The sequence below is a fragment of the Macrobrachium nipponense genome, chromosome 38 (genome assembly GCF_015104395.2).
Source record: "Macrobrachium nipponense isolate FS-2020 chromosome 38, ASM1510439v2, whole genome shotgun sequence".
Classification (NCBI taxonomy): Eukaryota; Metazoa; Arthropoda; class Malacostraca; order Decapoda; family Palaemonidae; genus Macrobrachium; species Macrobrachium nipponense.
Window position 1 is genome coordinate 2,995,173 of NC_061098.1, and position 18,678 is coordinate 3,013,850.

At 35.7% G+C, this 18,678-nt stretch overlaps 1 protein-coding gene across 1 annotated transcript in view; it reads left to right on the plus strand.

Moving 5' to 3' along the window:
* LOC135209566 (uncharacterized) overlaps positions 1 to 18,678 on the plus strand; it is a 180,561-nt gene that overhangs the window by 122,578 nt on the left and 39,305 nt on the right. The window contains 1 exon segment of the mRNA XM_064242225.1: positions 10,602 to 11,098. Within this exon segment, the coding sequence (XP_064098295.1) occupies positions 10,612 to 11,098 (487 nt within the window). The 5' untranslated portion in view covers positions 10,602 to 10,611.

The window sequence follows — 18,678 nt, forward strand, 5'->3', positions numbered from 1 at the left end:
GAGGAGGAGGAGGAGGAGGAGGAGGAGGAGGAGGAGGAGGCGGTGAGAGATAAATATGAATTGTTTTTGTGAGTTTTGTTAGCGTCAGACTTGAGTGAATAATGCTAAACCGTATGAAATGGCCTAAATTTATGTGAGGGAAATACATTACTTTTGCCTTATGCAATTCTTTTAGCCACACGAAATTACCTGAACTGATAAGAAAATATTAATTAATATTAGTAAGAAATTAATTGAATTCAAACATCTGGATTTCATTAATCTGGGGTAAAGATGTAAACAACAATTTATTCTCGTTAAAATTATTCTCTTTTAAAGAAACCTAGTTAAACATTATTATAATTTATTTATCAATATTTTTTTTTCGCTTTAGAGAACATCAAGCTAAATTCTGCTTTATACATACAAGAAGAATAATAAAAGACTCCAATAAAAATGATCTGAACAAACAACTTTATGAGAGAGTAATATTTAAGTATTTATTCTTCTGCAGTTCAAACCTACTACAAAGTACTAATATTTCTATAATAACAAGAGGGAAAATTGAGGAAATATTATATCTGTAATATTAAGCAGAGAAATATATAGAGCATGAGGACATTCTCGTCAAAGAATATGTATAATTTTAATAAATTAAAAATAAAGAGAATGTCATCCACATTCTCGTCAAAGAATGCTAATAATTCTAATGAAATAACAATAAAGAGAATGTCCTCCACATTCTCGCTAAAAAATGTAAATAATTGCAATAATTTAGCAATCAAGAGAATATTATCCTCGTCAAGAATATGAATAATCTTAATAAATTAAAAATAAAGAGAATATTATCTACATTCTCGTCAAATAATGGAAATAATCTGAGTGAAATAGCAATTACGAGAATATTACCAGAATATTCTCCACTTTCTCCTTAGAGAATGGAAATTATTTTAGCAAAGTAATAACTCAAAAAGGACATTTTCATTTTAAAAATGGCACCCAACGACAAAACTTCAAATGTGCTCAACATAAGACGTCGAAAATGGCCCGTGACTGTCACCGTGGGACCGAAAACTTAAGATGAGCCTGCAAGAGTGAAATGGGTCTGTGGGGACCTGGGTGGTGGCGGTATGGCGAGAATAGGGTGGAGGGGGGGGGGTATAGAAACCACATCCTTGAGGGGACTCAGGAGTCTAATAATACAGGGTGTGTTATATGCTTGGGTGCGTCACGCCTCACCCAAAGGAGAACTTCTGTCATATTGCTCACAACAGAGAGAGAGAGAGAGAGAGAGAGAGAGAGAGAGAGAGAGAGAGAGAGAGAGAGAGAGAGAGAAAAGAGAGAATTAAAAGCGAATTCGTTGTATTTGCCTTGCCTCTCTCTCTCTTTTTTTTCTGCCCCGACGAAAATCTCTTTCATATACGTCGCCAAGTTTGAAAATAATTCTTCCTTGGCGGCCGTAGAGTTAAAAAAATAAATATGAGTTAGCGTAAGTAAATATGTTTGTGACGATATTATGTGAGTAAGCAACAATACAGTATATACAATCATCAATATGAGTGTTGTCTTTATTAAATGATTTCCTAATCTAAAAGACACAGACATTGTTTTGTATAGTGAAAACGATTATCAACGTAACATTCTCTTTACGTTTCCAGGATCTCTGGAAAAAAAAAAAAAAAGGCACTGGCTTTAAAGAAATCATTAAGCCCCAGTGGACCTCGCTTGAGCTAAGCCAATCAGATAACCTCTTCTATGCCAATCAGAAAGACTCCTCTGATCGTTGAATTCTGGATCACAATCTTAGTCAAGAATCCTCTTCTTAGCCAATCAGAATACGTCTTTTAAGCCAATCAGAACGCATTTTCTAAGCCAAGCAGGAAGGCACTTCTGAATCAGTCAGAGAGCTCCTTCTAAGCCAATCACAAGGCCTCTTCTGAGCCACTTAGGGAGCCCCTTCTACGCCAGTTAGAAAGACACTTTTGAACAAGTCAGGAAGCTCCTATTAAGCCAACCACAAGCCTCTTCTGAGCCAATCTGAAAGGTACTTCTGAACCGTTGAAAAAGCTCCTATTAAACCAGTCACAAAGCCTCTTCAGAACCAATCAGAAAGCTCCTCCTAAACCAATCACAAAGCCTCTACTAAGCCAATCACAAAACCTCTTCTAGGCCAATAAGAAAGCCCCTTCTAACCTATCAGAGAGCCTCTTGTAAGCCAATCAAAAATCTTTTTTTCTCAGCCAAACAGAAAACCTCTCCTGAACCAACGAGAAAGCCCCATCTGTGGCCGCTGACATTACAAAAAAATAACGTTCCTAACTTTACCAAACTCGGGAGGAATAAGTCAGCCCTGGTAAATTCTCGAACCAAAATGAGTTCGGTAGAAATTATTTACATTGTCGGTTTGGGGGTAAATATTTGCCCATAGACTTCCACCTCGATTGGGGAACTTTAAATGAGATTTGGGAGGTCCTGCTGCGTGGAAGAAAGTCCTCGTCTTTGATAACATATTTCTGTTACATACACAAAATGGAGTACTTTCTTCATCTTTCGTAATCGATGTCTTTATGATTCATTTTTATTAAAAGTATTCTTCGGAATCATTAATGGAGCTGGAATCTTGTGACTATTAAATTTCCTCTGATGACAAAGATTTACCGTTTTCATTTCATTTGCGGTCCTCTCTCTTATTTCAGATATTATCTATGGTTTCTCTTTCATGAATATTATAATAATTTTGTAAATTATTTCAAGCAAGCCACTACCATATTACAAATTTCGCTACTTTTTATACTGTGCTGGTGTCTAATACTTTTTTGTTTGTTTAATAATCTGAGTTATTTTCCACTAAAAACATTTTATTTTCTCCTCTCTCTCTCTCTCCTCGTCTTCTCGTCTCCCCTACCCCCTTACCCCCCCCCTCGTCTTTCCATTCTTTCTCCCCTTCTCTTCTCATTCAATGTTCTCTTCTCTCTTATAAATATATATATATACTATATTATATATATATTATATAAATATAATCTATTATATAATGTATATTAGATATATATATATATATAAAGATATATAATATATCTATATTTAATAATGATGTATATATATATATTATATAGATATATCTAATATTAATATATGTATATGGTGATTAATTTGTGTTCTGCTAGCATGATGTCCTGTCGAGAGAGAGATGAGAGAGAGAGAGAGAGAGAGAGGAGAGAGGAGGGAGAGAGAGAGAGATGAGAGAGAGAGAGAGTCTACAACCATCTCCTCTTCACTCACAAAAAGTTACTTTGCTACGTGAGGAGAAACAAGGGCCAGAGGAGTGAGGCCTTCTTGGGTTTAGATTTCAAAGGAACGGGAGAAAAAAAGGATATGCCGAAGGAATCCTTCTGGTATGAGGCACGAACTCGATGCAGCTGGCTCTTTGGGGAATGTCAGCAACATAACTGAAGTTCCGTAATTTGGTTTACGTAAGACTCTGTGTGTGAGAGAGAGAGAGAGAGAGAAGACTCTGTGTGAGAGAGAGAGAGAGGAAGAGAGAGAGAGTTTAGAGAGTCTTGCTGATTTAGGTAAACAATTTGAAATTTAGACATTTGACTCAGAATATGAAAGCGAGAGAGAGAGAGAGAGAGAGAGAGAGACGAGAGAGAGAGAGAGAGAGAAGATGAGAGCAGAGAGAGAGAACTTTTTGAATCTCGCGAATCTATTGATTCAAATTATTCTTAGTAATAAGTACTAATGTAGGTTCTGGCTTAGTCTGCCCCAGAATAGCACATACACAATCACTCACACACACACACACACACACACACACATATATATATATATATATATATATATATATATATATACATATATATATATATATATATATATATATATATATATATATATATATATATATATATATATATATATATATATAAAACTTCTTTTAGGTGGCAAATTCTTTTTAAAAAATATATCTATTAGCTGGTACCCAAAATCATTATATCTGTCATATTCGAAGCTTATAATATGAACATGTCTATAAACAAAAGCAAGGAATTAGAAAAACGCATTATTTATGAAAACAATGAAGACAATAAAACACGAAATGGTCAAGCAACTCTAAACCAAAGAGTTTAAGTAAAAGTAAAATGAAAAAAAAGGGATACTCACAAAAATCAAACTTCCTTTTCGTAATCGCCTCTCTTACAACATCTTCAGGGATCGACTTTACTACTCATAGAATACAGGCGCTGCTTTTGGTCAATTCGTCCCGTTTCTTCGTGCCTCTTTTCTCCTCTTTAAAAAAAAAAAACTCTTTCGAGCCTTTCACGAGGACGATCAAGTGTTTGAACGTGAAGAAGAAGAAGAAGAAGAAAAAGAAAGAGGAGTAGTACTGAGAAGAATGAGAGGAATGATAGAAGAAAGAAAGGTATTTGAAGAAAGCTTAGTTGAGGGAGTGGGGAGTTTTGGCGGTTAAAGAAGAACGTAAGAGAATAAGAGAAGTAGGAGTGAGAGGAGAGAAGACAGGGAGTTGAAGATGGCTCTGTTGGAATTGGAGGAGTGTTGGAGAGAGAGAGAGAGAGAGAGAGAGAGAGAGAGAGAGGGAGAGAGAATTCCGGCGCATATTAACTGAAGTCGAATGTGGTGAAGAAAAAGTTCGTCAATATTTGCTCGCTGGCTCCTAACCCATATGACGCGGGGGTTTTCTTTCTTTTCCCTCCTTTCTCCCTCGTTCCTTCTCTCTCTCTCTATCATTACGTGCGTGTACGTAAGGGCGGCGCATTTCACTTGGACTTACGTACCTGTCAATGTTTACATTCTTGACTAGCAACATTCACTGATGCTTTCGGGACTCAACCTTTGAAAGGAATAGAACAAAAGATATGGTTAGCGCTTAACCTCGGTATAATGAATGAAAATAATGACAATAATGTTTTTTAGTTAGTAGTTTACTTTACGTCAGATGACATGAATAAGATATTCTTAAATATTGATTTTTTATTTATATATATGAATGAAAAGTGGACGTTTGCGAAACATTGGCCAGGAAGTATATATCGATAATCTTTATTTTTTTCCTTGAACTCAGGATAAGAGTTCATTTTTGTAAGTTTCTTCATCACTCGTCACCTTTTCAAACTATATTACTTTCTCGGAGTAGGTAGTAAGGTTTCGTAAATAATAATAATAATAATAATAATAATAATAATAATAATAATAATAATAATAATAATAATAATAGTTCTTAAACATTAAGCCATTTTGCCTAAAATGGACTCGAACAACACCAGTACCTGTCACATTCGCAGTTTAATTACCGAACCTTGCATGCACTCCTTTACAGAAAACTTACATTATTATAACTATGTGTTTTACCATAGAGGTATTCAAAGCAATTTGAAAATTCACTGATGATGAAATTACAAAAACAAACTATCTCCACCATCATTCAAAGTCTTAAGTATCTAATGGCGAACGAAGGACAGGGTTGAAATTTCAACCCTTCAACGTGCGTTTGCAACGTCGTTAAAATGAAACCGACCCGAACAGTAGAGAGAGAGAGAGAGAGAGAGAGAGAGAGAGAGAGAGAGAGAGACATTACATTAAATTTGCCTAAGTGTTTGAACTGCCATTTACGAAATCGCGAAGGAAAAGTGATGGTCAATATTATTCTTTGAGATATCTGTTCCCTTGATTTCAATGATCTGCTTTACTGGAGGTTACTCGATTTGTTTTGGGGAATAAGGGAACTCTGGTCTCTGTTCCTGAACACTGGTGGGATGTAATGAATGATGAGATTTAAGCCAAAGGCCAAACACCGGGGAAAAAAATCCAAGAATGAAATTAGAAATCCCAAAAGACTGTTAAAGATCTTTGGTTCCAGGACACTCCAGTTGATCACGACAAAATGATGCTACCTATATAGCATTGAAAGTGACTGACAGCTATACAGAACGGAGAGGTAGAAAGACAGGAAGGAAAGATAAACATATAAAAAGAGAGAATAAGAGGGAGAAGAAGAAGTTATATGCTTGAATAAGTCTTTAAAATGAATTTATGTTGGATAAATTTTGCGGTAATATTGGTGAGGAAAAGCAAACGTCTAAAGAATACATTCCTTCTACTTCTCCTTCTTCTTCTAAAAATGCTAATAATTTCAACGACATCTTGCCGGTAGATGACCGAAATAAAAAACAAAACCGTCGCAAGCAGGAAACGGTCTTCTAAATGACGCAACAAAAGGCGGTGACTGCAGGTCTAAGGGAACCAGGCTAGAGAACTGTTTAGAAGACGACCTTCTTCGTCAGCCAAGAGAAGACTACAAGACTAGTCGTGTACAGCCGCTCGATACGACTCAGGAGTGTAAATGGGTATGGTGGGGTGAGTGTGGAGGGGTTGAGTTGAGTGAGTGGGGGGGGGGGGGTGATGGGGTTGGGGGCTATGGGGGTGAATCTCCTCGTAGATTTGTAGCTCACAGGAAACGTGCTAAGGAAATCTAGGTTAGGAAAGGAGAGCTGTTAGCAGCTTTATGTTTTGTTATTTTGGAGAGAGAGAGAGGAGAGGAGAAGAAGATGAGAGAGAGAGAGATTCAAAAAAATATAAAAAAACATTGAAGTTTTCTTTTTTGCGTTTTATTTTGATAATGGGAGGAAAATAAGGAGAGGAGAGAGACAGGGAGAAAAAAATGGAGAGAGCGAGAGAGAGAGAGAGAGAGGAGAGGAAGAGAGAGAGGAGAGAGAGAGGATTCAAAGATATACATTGAAGTTTTTTGCGTTTTATGACTACTGGGAGAAAAAAGGAGAGAGAAAGAAGAAGGAGAAGAGAACAGAAGAGAGAGAGAGAGAGAGAGAGAGAGAACATTAGATGTTATGATGGCCCTTCCCAGGCTGCATGTTGCTTGGAATGTTGTACGTGAATCCCCCAGCCTCCTCTCTCTCTCTCTCTCTCTCTCTCTCTCTCTCTCTCTCTCTCATTTCTCCTTCCTTCCTTCCTTCTCTCAGCGGCCGTAAAAAACAGAAAACGTTCGGGCTATATCTCGGAATTACCTCCTTCACATCAGGTGAAGAAGAAAACATTGTATATTTATCTCCTCCGTTTTCTTTGCATCTCCGGCACTTGCACGGAATGATATTGCAATTGCAGGGTGTACCGAAGTATTTTTTTTTTGTTCTTTTGTTCGTGAGGAGTTTTTGTGTATTTGGTTTAAAGGGAAAATTTAGAGGGTTGATTTCAACCCCATGCAGTTTTCCTATCATCCCTTGTGGGCTAACTTTTTATAGAAGTATCAGGTACAGATCATTGCTTAAGAACGTTTCTCCAGTATAAATAGTTAATTAGTGGTTAGTGTCGTAGTGCGCCACTCAGATGTCGCAGGTTCGCTTCTCCCCCAGGGCGAGGAAAAGTCCCTGGCTCTGTATCATGATCAGTTATTGCTGCTGTATGGGGTCTGCGGTGGAGGGTTGAAACCAACATTCTTTGGAAGCTTGAATTGGAAGTCAGTGGCCCCTTTGGTGGTGGGCTGTTCCATATGAATAGGTTTTAGGATCTATCTACTAAAATAATAATAATAAATACTACAACTATGTAACAACTTATAAAGTATGCAAGAGAAAATCATCCCCCACAGCTTGACTTGTTTATTAGTCTTCTAAAATGTTCACTTCAAGAATAGTTCTTAAAGAATCTCATGTTCATGGTGAACTGAAATTCTTCTAGAACCATTGTATATAGTATATACTTACTCAAAATCCAATAAAATAATTTACCAAATACAGCTCTCTCTCTCTCTCTCTCTCTCTCTCTCTCTCTCTCTCTCTCTCTCTCTCTCTCTCTCTGAAGACCCTCTCCCAGTGTGTTCCAGTCCAATATCTCACTTCAGAGCTCAGATGAATTTCTTAACACTGAGCTGTGTAGTACCACAAGGACCAGAAATGGTTATCGCTCTCGATATTTCCGGAGACTTGGTTGTCGTGCTGTGCTCGTGAGCTCGTTCCAATGTTCGTTTCAGAAGTCTTCTAAAGAACTGGCTATGGCTCCGAAGGTTAAAAAAAGCTATTGTATTTTTTTTTTTTAGTTTGTATCTATGTAACAATAGCAGATAGGCCCAGCAGAGCTTCTTTTTCAGTTTGTTTTTTGTTTCTACTTTTGTTATCTGTTTCTTGAGATATGATTTTTAGATAAGATTATTTTTACATACAGTTCTGGATTTAAAAAACTGTGCACGTTATTGCTTGGGGTTTAAACATACAGCTTTTCTAGTCACATAGAAGCTATAACATTTTAATATCACAAAGATATTTTATTTCCAAATACTTTCTCATGAGAAATAATAATTGAAAAGGTGCATCAGTCTCTTCCTTCTCCTTCCATCTTTTTACTACCATCACTATTGTTGTTGTTTTATCCAACGAATATTATGGACTCTCTCTCTCTCCACTTGGAACCCGAGAATTCGTATTCGTTCAAGGCAGAAGTTTTATGTCTTTCATGCATTTCCCAACGAACTCCTCCGAATACTGTGTACTCCAGTTTCCTCTGTGTAAGACGCTTGGAACTCTCCAAGTTCCGCTCTACTTTAAACATGAGTTTTTAAAACTGAGTTTCGAGTATTCTGGTATGAGATAGGATTGGATAAAACTTCTACTATTTTTTGAAAATCTGTATGGAACTGATGGTGTATCCTGTTTCTTACGAGAATATAAAAAGAATTGTTCGTAATATATATGATTTAATCATTCATATATGTTTCGTCGTGGTCATGTGTTCTCTATGTATGTTTGAGTTTGTGTCACGAAAAAAGTAGAAGAGAAAGGAATTTGGTAAATAATAACTTAGATATGGTAAGTCAAAGATCTATGTCAGACTGGACTTGGAAAGCCATTTAGATTTGAAATAATAATAATAATAATAATAAATAATAATATACTTTATTAAAAGTAATGGCTACTTCAGCAGCATTACACTTGTAGAGATTCTTCTCTATTTTGCGAATAGCGGCTTTTTCAGTGCTACTTAAACAGGCTAGTAGAGCGCCTATAGATGTCATGGTAAAATACAGGGGTCAAAAATAGGGTATATATTTGAATTTTACAGATAAACTATGATACCATAGTCATCAAAGTCATTAAAGATTTTTTTTCTCTCTCTCTCTCTTCTCTTTCTTTCTTTCTTAAAGCGAGCTTTCGTCTGGAGCTGCCAGACATCCTCGGGCTGGGAAGCTGAGGGTGGACTGAGACCTGGCTCAGGCAGCCAATAAAAACAAGACTCACCGCCACCAGCCAATAGGAAACAAGCATGGGGCAGACCCCCTGTTGTCAACTACAGATATAAGGAGGACGGACACCGCACCAAGATCAGTCCACCCTCAGCTTCCCAGCCCGGAGGATGTCTGGCAGCTCCAGACGAAAGCTCGCTTTAAGGAGAGAGAGAGAGAGAGAGAGAGAGAGAGAGAGAGAGAAAATCGTTAATGACTTTGATGACTATGGTATCATAGTTTATCTGTAAAATTCAAATATATACACCTATTTTGACCCTGTATTTTACCATGACCTCTATAGCGCTCTACTAGCCTGTTTAAGTAGCACTGAAAAAGCCGCTATTCGCAAAATAGAGAAGAATCTCTACAAGTGTAATGCTGCTGAAGTAGCCATTACTTTAATAAAGTATGCTTGAGAGAGGGTCTGCATCCTAAGTACAACAACAATAATAATAATAATAATAATAATAATAATAATAATAATAATAATAATAATAATAATAATCTTCAAGAAATTTTTCATAATTATTATTAAATATGACTGCTGCTTCAGCACTATAATCTTGTAGAGAGTCTTCTCTATCTTTCTGATGACGGCTTTCTCATTGTTGCTTTACACGGCGAGCCAACGCACCAAAGGGCATGGTAAAATTCGGTTGAGTCATTTGATTTATTATTGCTTATACAATTCTCTCTCTCTCTCTCTCTCTCTCTCTCTCTCTCTCTCTCTCTCTCCAACGCGACGTTTCCTCCTGATCCACAGGACGTTATCAAGCGATAACTGCTGAGGGACTGAATTCCAGTGGCGAGTCCATCTCCTTATATCGTGATGTTGCGAGAGAGAGAAAGAGAGAATTGTATAAGCAATAATAAATCAAATGACTCAACCGAATTTTACCATGCCCTTTGGTGCGTTGCTCGCCAGTCTCAGCAACAACGAGAAAGCCGTCATCAGAAAGATAGAGAAGACGCTTTACAAGATTAATAGTGCTGAAGCAGCAGTCGTTTTTAATAATAATAATAATAATAATAATGAAAATTTCTTGAAGAGAAAACCTCGTCTCCTGATTATTAAACATCAAATTTAAAATTCAAATTTAAGCTATGTTTAATTTCTTTCACAATCAGACCTGAATTTCTTGAAAATACTATTGAAGGGTAAACGTATTTCATTTGTAAAATACGATAAATTTTTAAAAAATCTGAATTTATCTTCTTTGATAATTAATTACACATCTCTAATTCATTCTTGTTCCATTTTGTTATTTACATAAAATATGCTTCATGAAAATTATGAGTTACATCTGCTTAATTGAAAGTGATGGAGATATATACATAAATAACAAACGAAACATTTCTCTCTCCTTCACAGGTCAGCTCCAATGAAGTTCAACAACTCACCTCCCTCATCATCCACCACCACCACCACCACCATCTCCACCACCAACAACGCCATCACCACCATCGCCACCATCTCCATCACCAACACCAACGCCACCTCCGACACGACCTGCGAAAGAAGAAGAAGAGAGCTCAGGGATCTCCACCATCACCAACAAGAAGAAGAAGAAGAAGAAGAAGATCCGCCATACCCCAAGCGAGACGATCAGCGACGTCATCTGGTGCCCTCCCTAACTATACGGATCTCGAAGCACAGCAATCTCCACCAGTACTACAAGAGCTTGCTCCTGCATCGGCTGCGCCCTCTGCAGCTGTTCATCCTCCTCCTGCTGTTCCTCGAGGCTGGTGCCACCGGGTGCAGGATATCAGAGTTCACCTGTGGGAATTACGAGTGCGTTCCGGCGGATGCTTACTGCGATGGCGAGACGGACTGCGCAGATAGGACGGATGAGCCGCGGGATTGCACACGTGAGTTAACTGTGGTTTTCTCCATATTTTGTCTTTTTAACGTTGTGGGGGGGACGTGTTTAGGAATGCAAGGGATGAATGTATGTGCTGTATTTTTGAATTGTCTTTATTTTTTAATTTTTTTATTAACTGATGGTTAATAAGCGGATGTGATGAGCAATGACACTCTTTAAAATGATAGATGTCATCGTTGTGACTCTTCGTGGAAACAGAGGTCTCAAAAGGACAAGATTCAGAGTCAGCTACGAAAATGTTGACGCAACCTCCTTGGTGGCGCCAGGTGGAAGTATGTATGTATATAAGTATGTATGTATATATGTATGTACGTAAGTATGTACGTGTCAAAATACCGATTGTTCTTCGATGTTGACTGGATTTTACATCATTCCTTTCGTAAGGAGAAATTTAAATACGCTCATTCCTAGAGGAGGAGGATGAGAGAGAGAGAGAGAGAGAAGAAGAGAGAGAGAGAGAAGAGAGAGAGGAGATAGAGAGAGGAGAGAGAGAGAGAGAGAGAGAGAGAGAGAGAGAAAGAAAGCGTAATTTATAGTCACTAGAGTTTTGTCAGGATAAAACTTGAATTAATCTCTTTTTCAACTGAGGAAAATTTTAGATGTTAGCCTTTTAGGACGAAGCAAACAAATGGATCCCGATGCATTTTTTTTTTTGCTTTTTTTTTTTTATTTTTTTTTTTTATCTCTGAGGGATTTTCAGGAAACATAGAAGGCTTTTGGATTGCTTACATAAAGGATTACTTTTGTATACGGAAATATTTTTCAATCAAACTACAAATTAAAACTACTCTGATCACTTGAGGGTAAAAAAATATAGCTAGCCAGCTGTTGCTTATACAACATGATACATGTTTAAACATCCTAACAAATAAAAAACATAGACTTCGTAATTCACTGTCATTATTCAGAGGCTGAACCAAACAGCAAAATAAAAACCTGCAACAGATTCAGTTTACTCAGCACAAATGCGAAAAACCAAACATTGGGTAAAAACGAAAAAAAATTTAGCGTCCACTCGACTGAAAATTGAATATTGATTCCGATGTTTCCGAAAGATTGGGCCTGTAAACAAGAGAGAGAGAGAGAGAGAGAGAGAGAGAGAGAGAGAGAGAGAAGTGGTGACTGATTCCTTTTAGAGAATACAAACTAAAAAAAACACTTTATTTTCCCGCAAAAGGGAAAGTGCAAGAGAGATAAATGCCTCTGCTAGCAAGAGGGCTGGAATGCTGCTGGGCTTTCTATATTTTTTCCTTTCTTTCTCTCGTGTAGGTCGGGAAAAGGGTAATTAGGCAAATGCCCCACACCCTTTTTTTTTATTAACTTCTTAAAATTTTACAGGATTTAGTCATGGGTATTTTATAAGGGCATGTTAGTTCTTGATCCAGTTCCAGGTGTCTGGATGGATATATATATATATATATATATATATATATATATATATATATATGATATATATAATATTCTATATATCTATATCTATATCTATATCTATATATCTATATATCTATATATATATATATATATATATATCTATATATCTATATATATACTATATCTATATATATATATCTATATATCTATATATCATATATATATCTATACATCTATATATCTATATAGATATATATATAGATATATAGATGTATAGATATATAGATATATATATAGATATATAGATATATAGATATAGATATATAGATATATATATATAGATATATATATATACATATATATATATATATATATATATATATATATATATATATATATATATATATATATATTATATATTCCACTTTCCACCACATTTCTTCACATTTTACAAACGTGTGCCTCTACCAATCCTAGATCCAGATGAAGAGATAAGTGAAGATATTCTGATGCCCCACCGAAACTCGATCTCGGGGAATAAGTGTGTGTGTGTGTGTATTCAGTGGATGTTATCTCCATCTAGAAAATATCATCCCTCCAAACATCTCTTCACTATTTTCCCTCATTTTATTTGAAAAATGTCGTTGTAGACCGATAGATCATTAGGAAAACTCGCGCAATTTCTTGAGTCCGTTCTAGATACAATTATTCCGTGTCATGAAATCATCGCTAATTACCCAACTTTCGAAAACAGTTTAATGAGAAAGTTGATGAATGATAATTGCGGAAGAAAGTCTCCCAGACATACGTCGGTAATTAGAGCGTTGTTATAGGGCAGATTGCTGTTGAAAATTAAATTTATTCAAGTTTCTAAATCTGGGAGTAATTGTTAGATGTGTTTATGTCAAATTAAGGACAGGGTACACTGTAGCATTTGCGGGATATTCAGTGACAGTAGACAAATTATTTTTGTTTCATATAAAAATGGATCTCACTGGGATTTTTCATGAATAGAATAATAATAATAATAATAATAATAATAATAATAATAATAATAATAATAATAATAATAATAATAATAATAATAATTATTATTATTATTATTATTATTATTATTATTATTATTATTATTATTATTATTAAGAAGGTGAATCCTACAGTGAAAGGACGGAACGGGTTTTTGTTTAATTTACAAATGGTTCTTATTATAATTTTTCTTATAATAAGATGATGATGATGATGATGATGATGATTATCATTATTATATATATATTATTATTATTATTATTTTTTTTTTTTTTTTTTTTTTTTGCTCTATCACAGTCCTCCAATTCGACTGGGTGGTATTTATAGTGTGGGGTTCCGGGTTGCATCCTGCCTCCTTAGGAGTCCATCACTTTTCTTACTATGTACGCCGTTTCTAGGATCACACTCTTCTGCATGAGTCCTGGAGCTACTTCAGCCTCTAGTTTTTCTAGATTCCTTTTCAGGGATCTTGGGATCGTGCCTAGTGCTCCTATGATTATGGGTACGATTTCCACTGGCATATCCCATATCCTTCTTATTTCTATTTTCAGATCTTGATACTTATCCATTTTTTTTCCCTCTCTTTCTCCTTCAACTCTGGTGGTGTCCCATGGTATTGCGACATCAATGAGTGATACTTTCTTCTTGATTTTGTCAATCAACGTCACGTCTGGTCTGTTTGCACGTATCACCCTATCCGTTCTGATACCATAGTCCCAGAGGATCTTTGCCTGATCGTTTTCTATCACTCCTTCAGGTTGGTGCTCGTACCACTTATTACTGCAAGGTAGCTGATGTTTCTTGCACAGGCTCCAGTGGAGGGCTTTTGCCACTGAATCATGCCTCTTTTTGTACTGGTTCTGTGCAAGTGCCGGGCATTCACTTGCTATGTGGTTTATGGTTTCATTTTTCGTATTGCACTTCCTACATATGGGAGAGATGTTATTTCCGTCTATCGTACTTTGAACATATCTGGTTCTTAGGGCCTGATCTTGTGCCGCTGTTATCATTCCTTCAGTTTCCTTCTTTAGCTCTCCCCTCTGTAGCCATTGCCAATTGTCATCGCTGGCTAGTTCTTTAGTCTGTCTCATGTATTGTTCGTGCATTGGTTTGTTGTGCCAGTTCCTTTCTGTCCCTGTCTTTCTGTCTCTCCTATTCTGATTTCTGGGTCTTCGTCTACTTTTATTAGTCCTTCTTCCCATGCACTCTTTAGCCACTCGTCTTCACTGGTTTTTCAGCCCCCGTGCTCTGTTTTCGATGTTGACGCAGTCCTCTATACTTAGTAGTCCTCTCCCTCCTTCCTTTCGTGTTATGTATAGTCTGTCCGTATTTGCTCTTGGGTGTAGTGCTTTGTGTATTGTCATTTGTTTCCTGGTTTTCTGATCTATGCTGCGGAGTTCTGCCTTCGTCCATTCCACTATTCCTGCGCTGTATCTGATTATTATTATTATTATTATTATTATTATTATTATTATTATTATTATTATTATTATTATTATATTATTATTATTATTATTCAGAAGGATTGTACAAACCCAAAGAGGGAGCCAGCAACTCGAAATCAAACCTTCCAAAGAATATGGCCTTCATTTGAAAGAAGCAACAGAAATAATAGGAAATACAAGAAGAAGAGATTGGCTATTAAAGAGGAAAATAAATGAACACACTGAAAATGAGACAAAAATGTAAGTTGATAATAAAATACAAGGAGAATTGCTATAGGGTAGAAATGCATTGCAACTCTGCTTGAAATTTTGAAGGCTCCAATAACACAACTTCCTCAGGGAATCCGTTCCACAGCCCGGCGGTGTGAGGAATAAAGGACCTCTGGAACTGGGACTTTCGACAGCGAGGAACATTTACCCAATATTGGTGCTTCTGCTCTTCAGCGAATCTGGTTGTTGCTCTCGGCAGGAGGACAGGATCAAGGATCAATTGTGAATGGGAGAGATCTTTGTTAGAGTGCGGAGAGACACGAGCCGAAGTAAAGCGTAAATGGATGAAAAGAAAAAGGAAGAATGAATAGAAATAAGTAATAAGTAATATAGACAGATGTATGTTCATCAATCAGAGATTTTCCATTTATATTTCCTGATTATCATTTAGGTTGAAAGGAAAAAGGAAGAATGAATAGAAATAAGTAATGTCATATGGACAGATATTTGTTCATCCATCAGTTTTTCCATTTATATTTTCTGATTATCATTTAAGTTGAAAGTAAAAAAGGAAGAATGAATAGAAATAAGTAATAAGTCATATGGACAGATATATTTTCATCCCTCAGTTTTTCATTTTATATTTTCTGATTATCATTTAGGTTGAAAGGGAAAGGAAGAATGAATAGAAATAAGTAATAAGTCATATGGACAGATATATTTTCATCCCTCAGTTTTTCATTTTATATTTTCTGATTATCATTTAGGTTGAAAGGGAAAGGAAGAATGAATAGAAATAAGTAATAAGTCATGTGGACAGATATATTTTCATTTAAACAGACTTTTTCAATTTATATTTCCTGATTATCATTTAGGTTGAAAGGAAAAGGAAGAATGAATAAAAATAAGTAATAAGTCATATGGACAGATATATTTTCATTAAACAGACTTTTTCAATTTATATTTTCTGATTATCATTTAGGTGGAAAGGGAAAGGAAGAATGAATAGAAATAAGTAATAAGTCATGTGGACAGATATATTTTCATTAAACAGACTTTTTCAATTTATATTTCCTGATTATCATTTAGGTTGGAAGGGAAAGGAAGAATGAATAGAAATAAGTAATAAGTCATATGGACAGATATATTTTCATCCATTAGAGTTTTTCAATTTATATTACCTGATTATCATTTACCTTGATATGAGTGACTGTACGTTACATATATTTAAATGAACACATTATTAGATAGACTAAATATCATAAAATATTCTTTTCCAATCAATAGTCACACTCGGCTATCCTCTTGTGTCGTATTGTAAAATAATTGAAAATATACGCAAAATAAAAACGAGAATTTAACAGAAAATGTATTTTGTCAACCCAGCTATAGAAATGAATTTAATGAAGGCTTATTCTAATAAGATTTGGAATACCACAGAATGTACTTTAAAATCAATACTAGTCAAAATCCATTATATTTAATGTTCTATTTTAGTAAAACAAGAATCCATTATAGAAAAAAAATATATAAATAAAGATGAAACTGAATTTCAACGGAGATGTAGAAATCATAATCTTAGGAAATTCTAAATATCATAAGATATCCTTTAAAATCAATAGCCATAATCAATTATATTTTTATGTTCTGTTATAAAAGAACAATCCATCATTTCTCTTTTACTTCCCATTACGAAATAACGAAAACTATCCGCAAAATAGAAGCGATATAGATATAAATGGAAATGAATTTCAACGCAGCTATCAAAACTGATATAGACACCGGCCATCCAGTTCACTGTCTGTGATATTTTCCGATATTCCCCGGCAATGGACGATGGCTATTGGGCGATGCACCGTGAATATCTCATATCCTTTATGCCGACCAACGCCGCAAATAACCCAGGTATAGACTAAAGAGGACGCACCCAACGCGTCCAGCTTAATTCTCGCTGCCATCTCAGTCTCTCTACAAACATTGCCACTGGCTACTTTCAATGATTCTACAAATATTGTCATTGGCTTTGCATTCAATGATTCTACAAACATTTCCATTCTTTGCTTTCACTGATTCTACAAACATTGTCATTCTTTGCTTTCACTGATTCTACGATCATTGCCAGTCTTTGCTTTCACTGATTCTACAAACATTGTCATTCTTTGCTTTCACTGATTCTACAAACATTACCACTCTTTGCTTTGACTGATTCTACAAACATTACCACTCTTTGCTTTCACTGATTCTACAAACATTGTCATTCTTTACTTTCACTGATTCTATAAACATTCCTACTCTTTGCTTTCACTGATTCTACAAACATTACCACTCTTTGTTTTCACTGATTCTACGATCATTGCCACTCTTTGCTTTCACTGATTCTACAAACATTGCCACTCTTTGCTTTCACTGATTCTACAAACATTACCACTCTTTGCTTTCACTGATTCTACAAACATTACCACTCTTTGCTTTCACTGATTCTACAAACATTGCCACTCTTTGCTTTCACTGATTCTACAAACATTGTCATTCTTTACTTTTACTGATTCTACAAACATTGTCATTCTTTGCTTTCACTGATTCTACAAACATTGTCATTCTTTGCTTTCACTGATTCTACAAACATTGTCATTCTTTGCTTTCACTGATTCTACAAACATTGCCACTCTTTGCTTTCACTGATTCTACAAACATTGCCACTCTTTGCTTTCACTGATTCTACAAACATTCCTACTCTTTGCTTTCACTGATTCTACAAACATTACCACTCTTTGTTTTCACTGATTCTACGATCATTGCCACTCTTTGCTTTCACTGATTCTACAAACATTGCCACTCTTTGCTTTCACTGATTCTACAAACATTACCACTCTTTGCTTTCACTGATTCTACAAACATTGTCATTCTTTGCTTTCACTGATTCTACAAACATTGTCACTCTTTGCTTTCACTGATTCTACAAACATTGTCATTCTTTACTTTCACTGATTCTACAAACATTGTCATTCTTTGCTTTCACTGATTCTACAAACATTGTCATTCTTTGCTTTCACTGATTCTACAAACATTGTCATTCTTTGCTTTCACTGATTCTACAAACATTGTCATTCTTTGCTTTCACTGATTCTACAAACATTGCCACTCTTTGCTTTCACTGATTCTACAAACATTCCTACTCTTTGCTTTCACTGATTCTACAAACATTGCCAGTCTTTGCTTTCACTGATTCTACAAACAATGTCATTCTTTGCTTTCACTGATTCTACAAACATTGCCATTCTTTGCTTTCACTGATTCTACAAACATTGTCATTCTTTACTTTCACTGATTCTACAAACATTGTCATTCTTTGCTTTCACTGATTCTACAAACATTGCCACTCTTTGCTTTCACTGATTCTACAAACATTGTCATTCTTTACTTTCACTGATTCTACAAACATTGTCATTCTTTGCTTTCACTGATTCTACAAACATTGTCATTCTTTACTTTCACTGATTCTACAAACATTGTC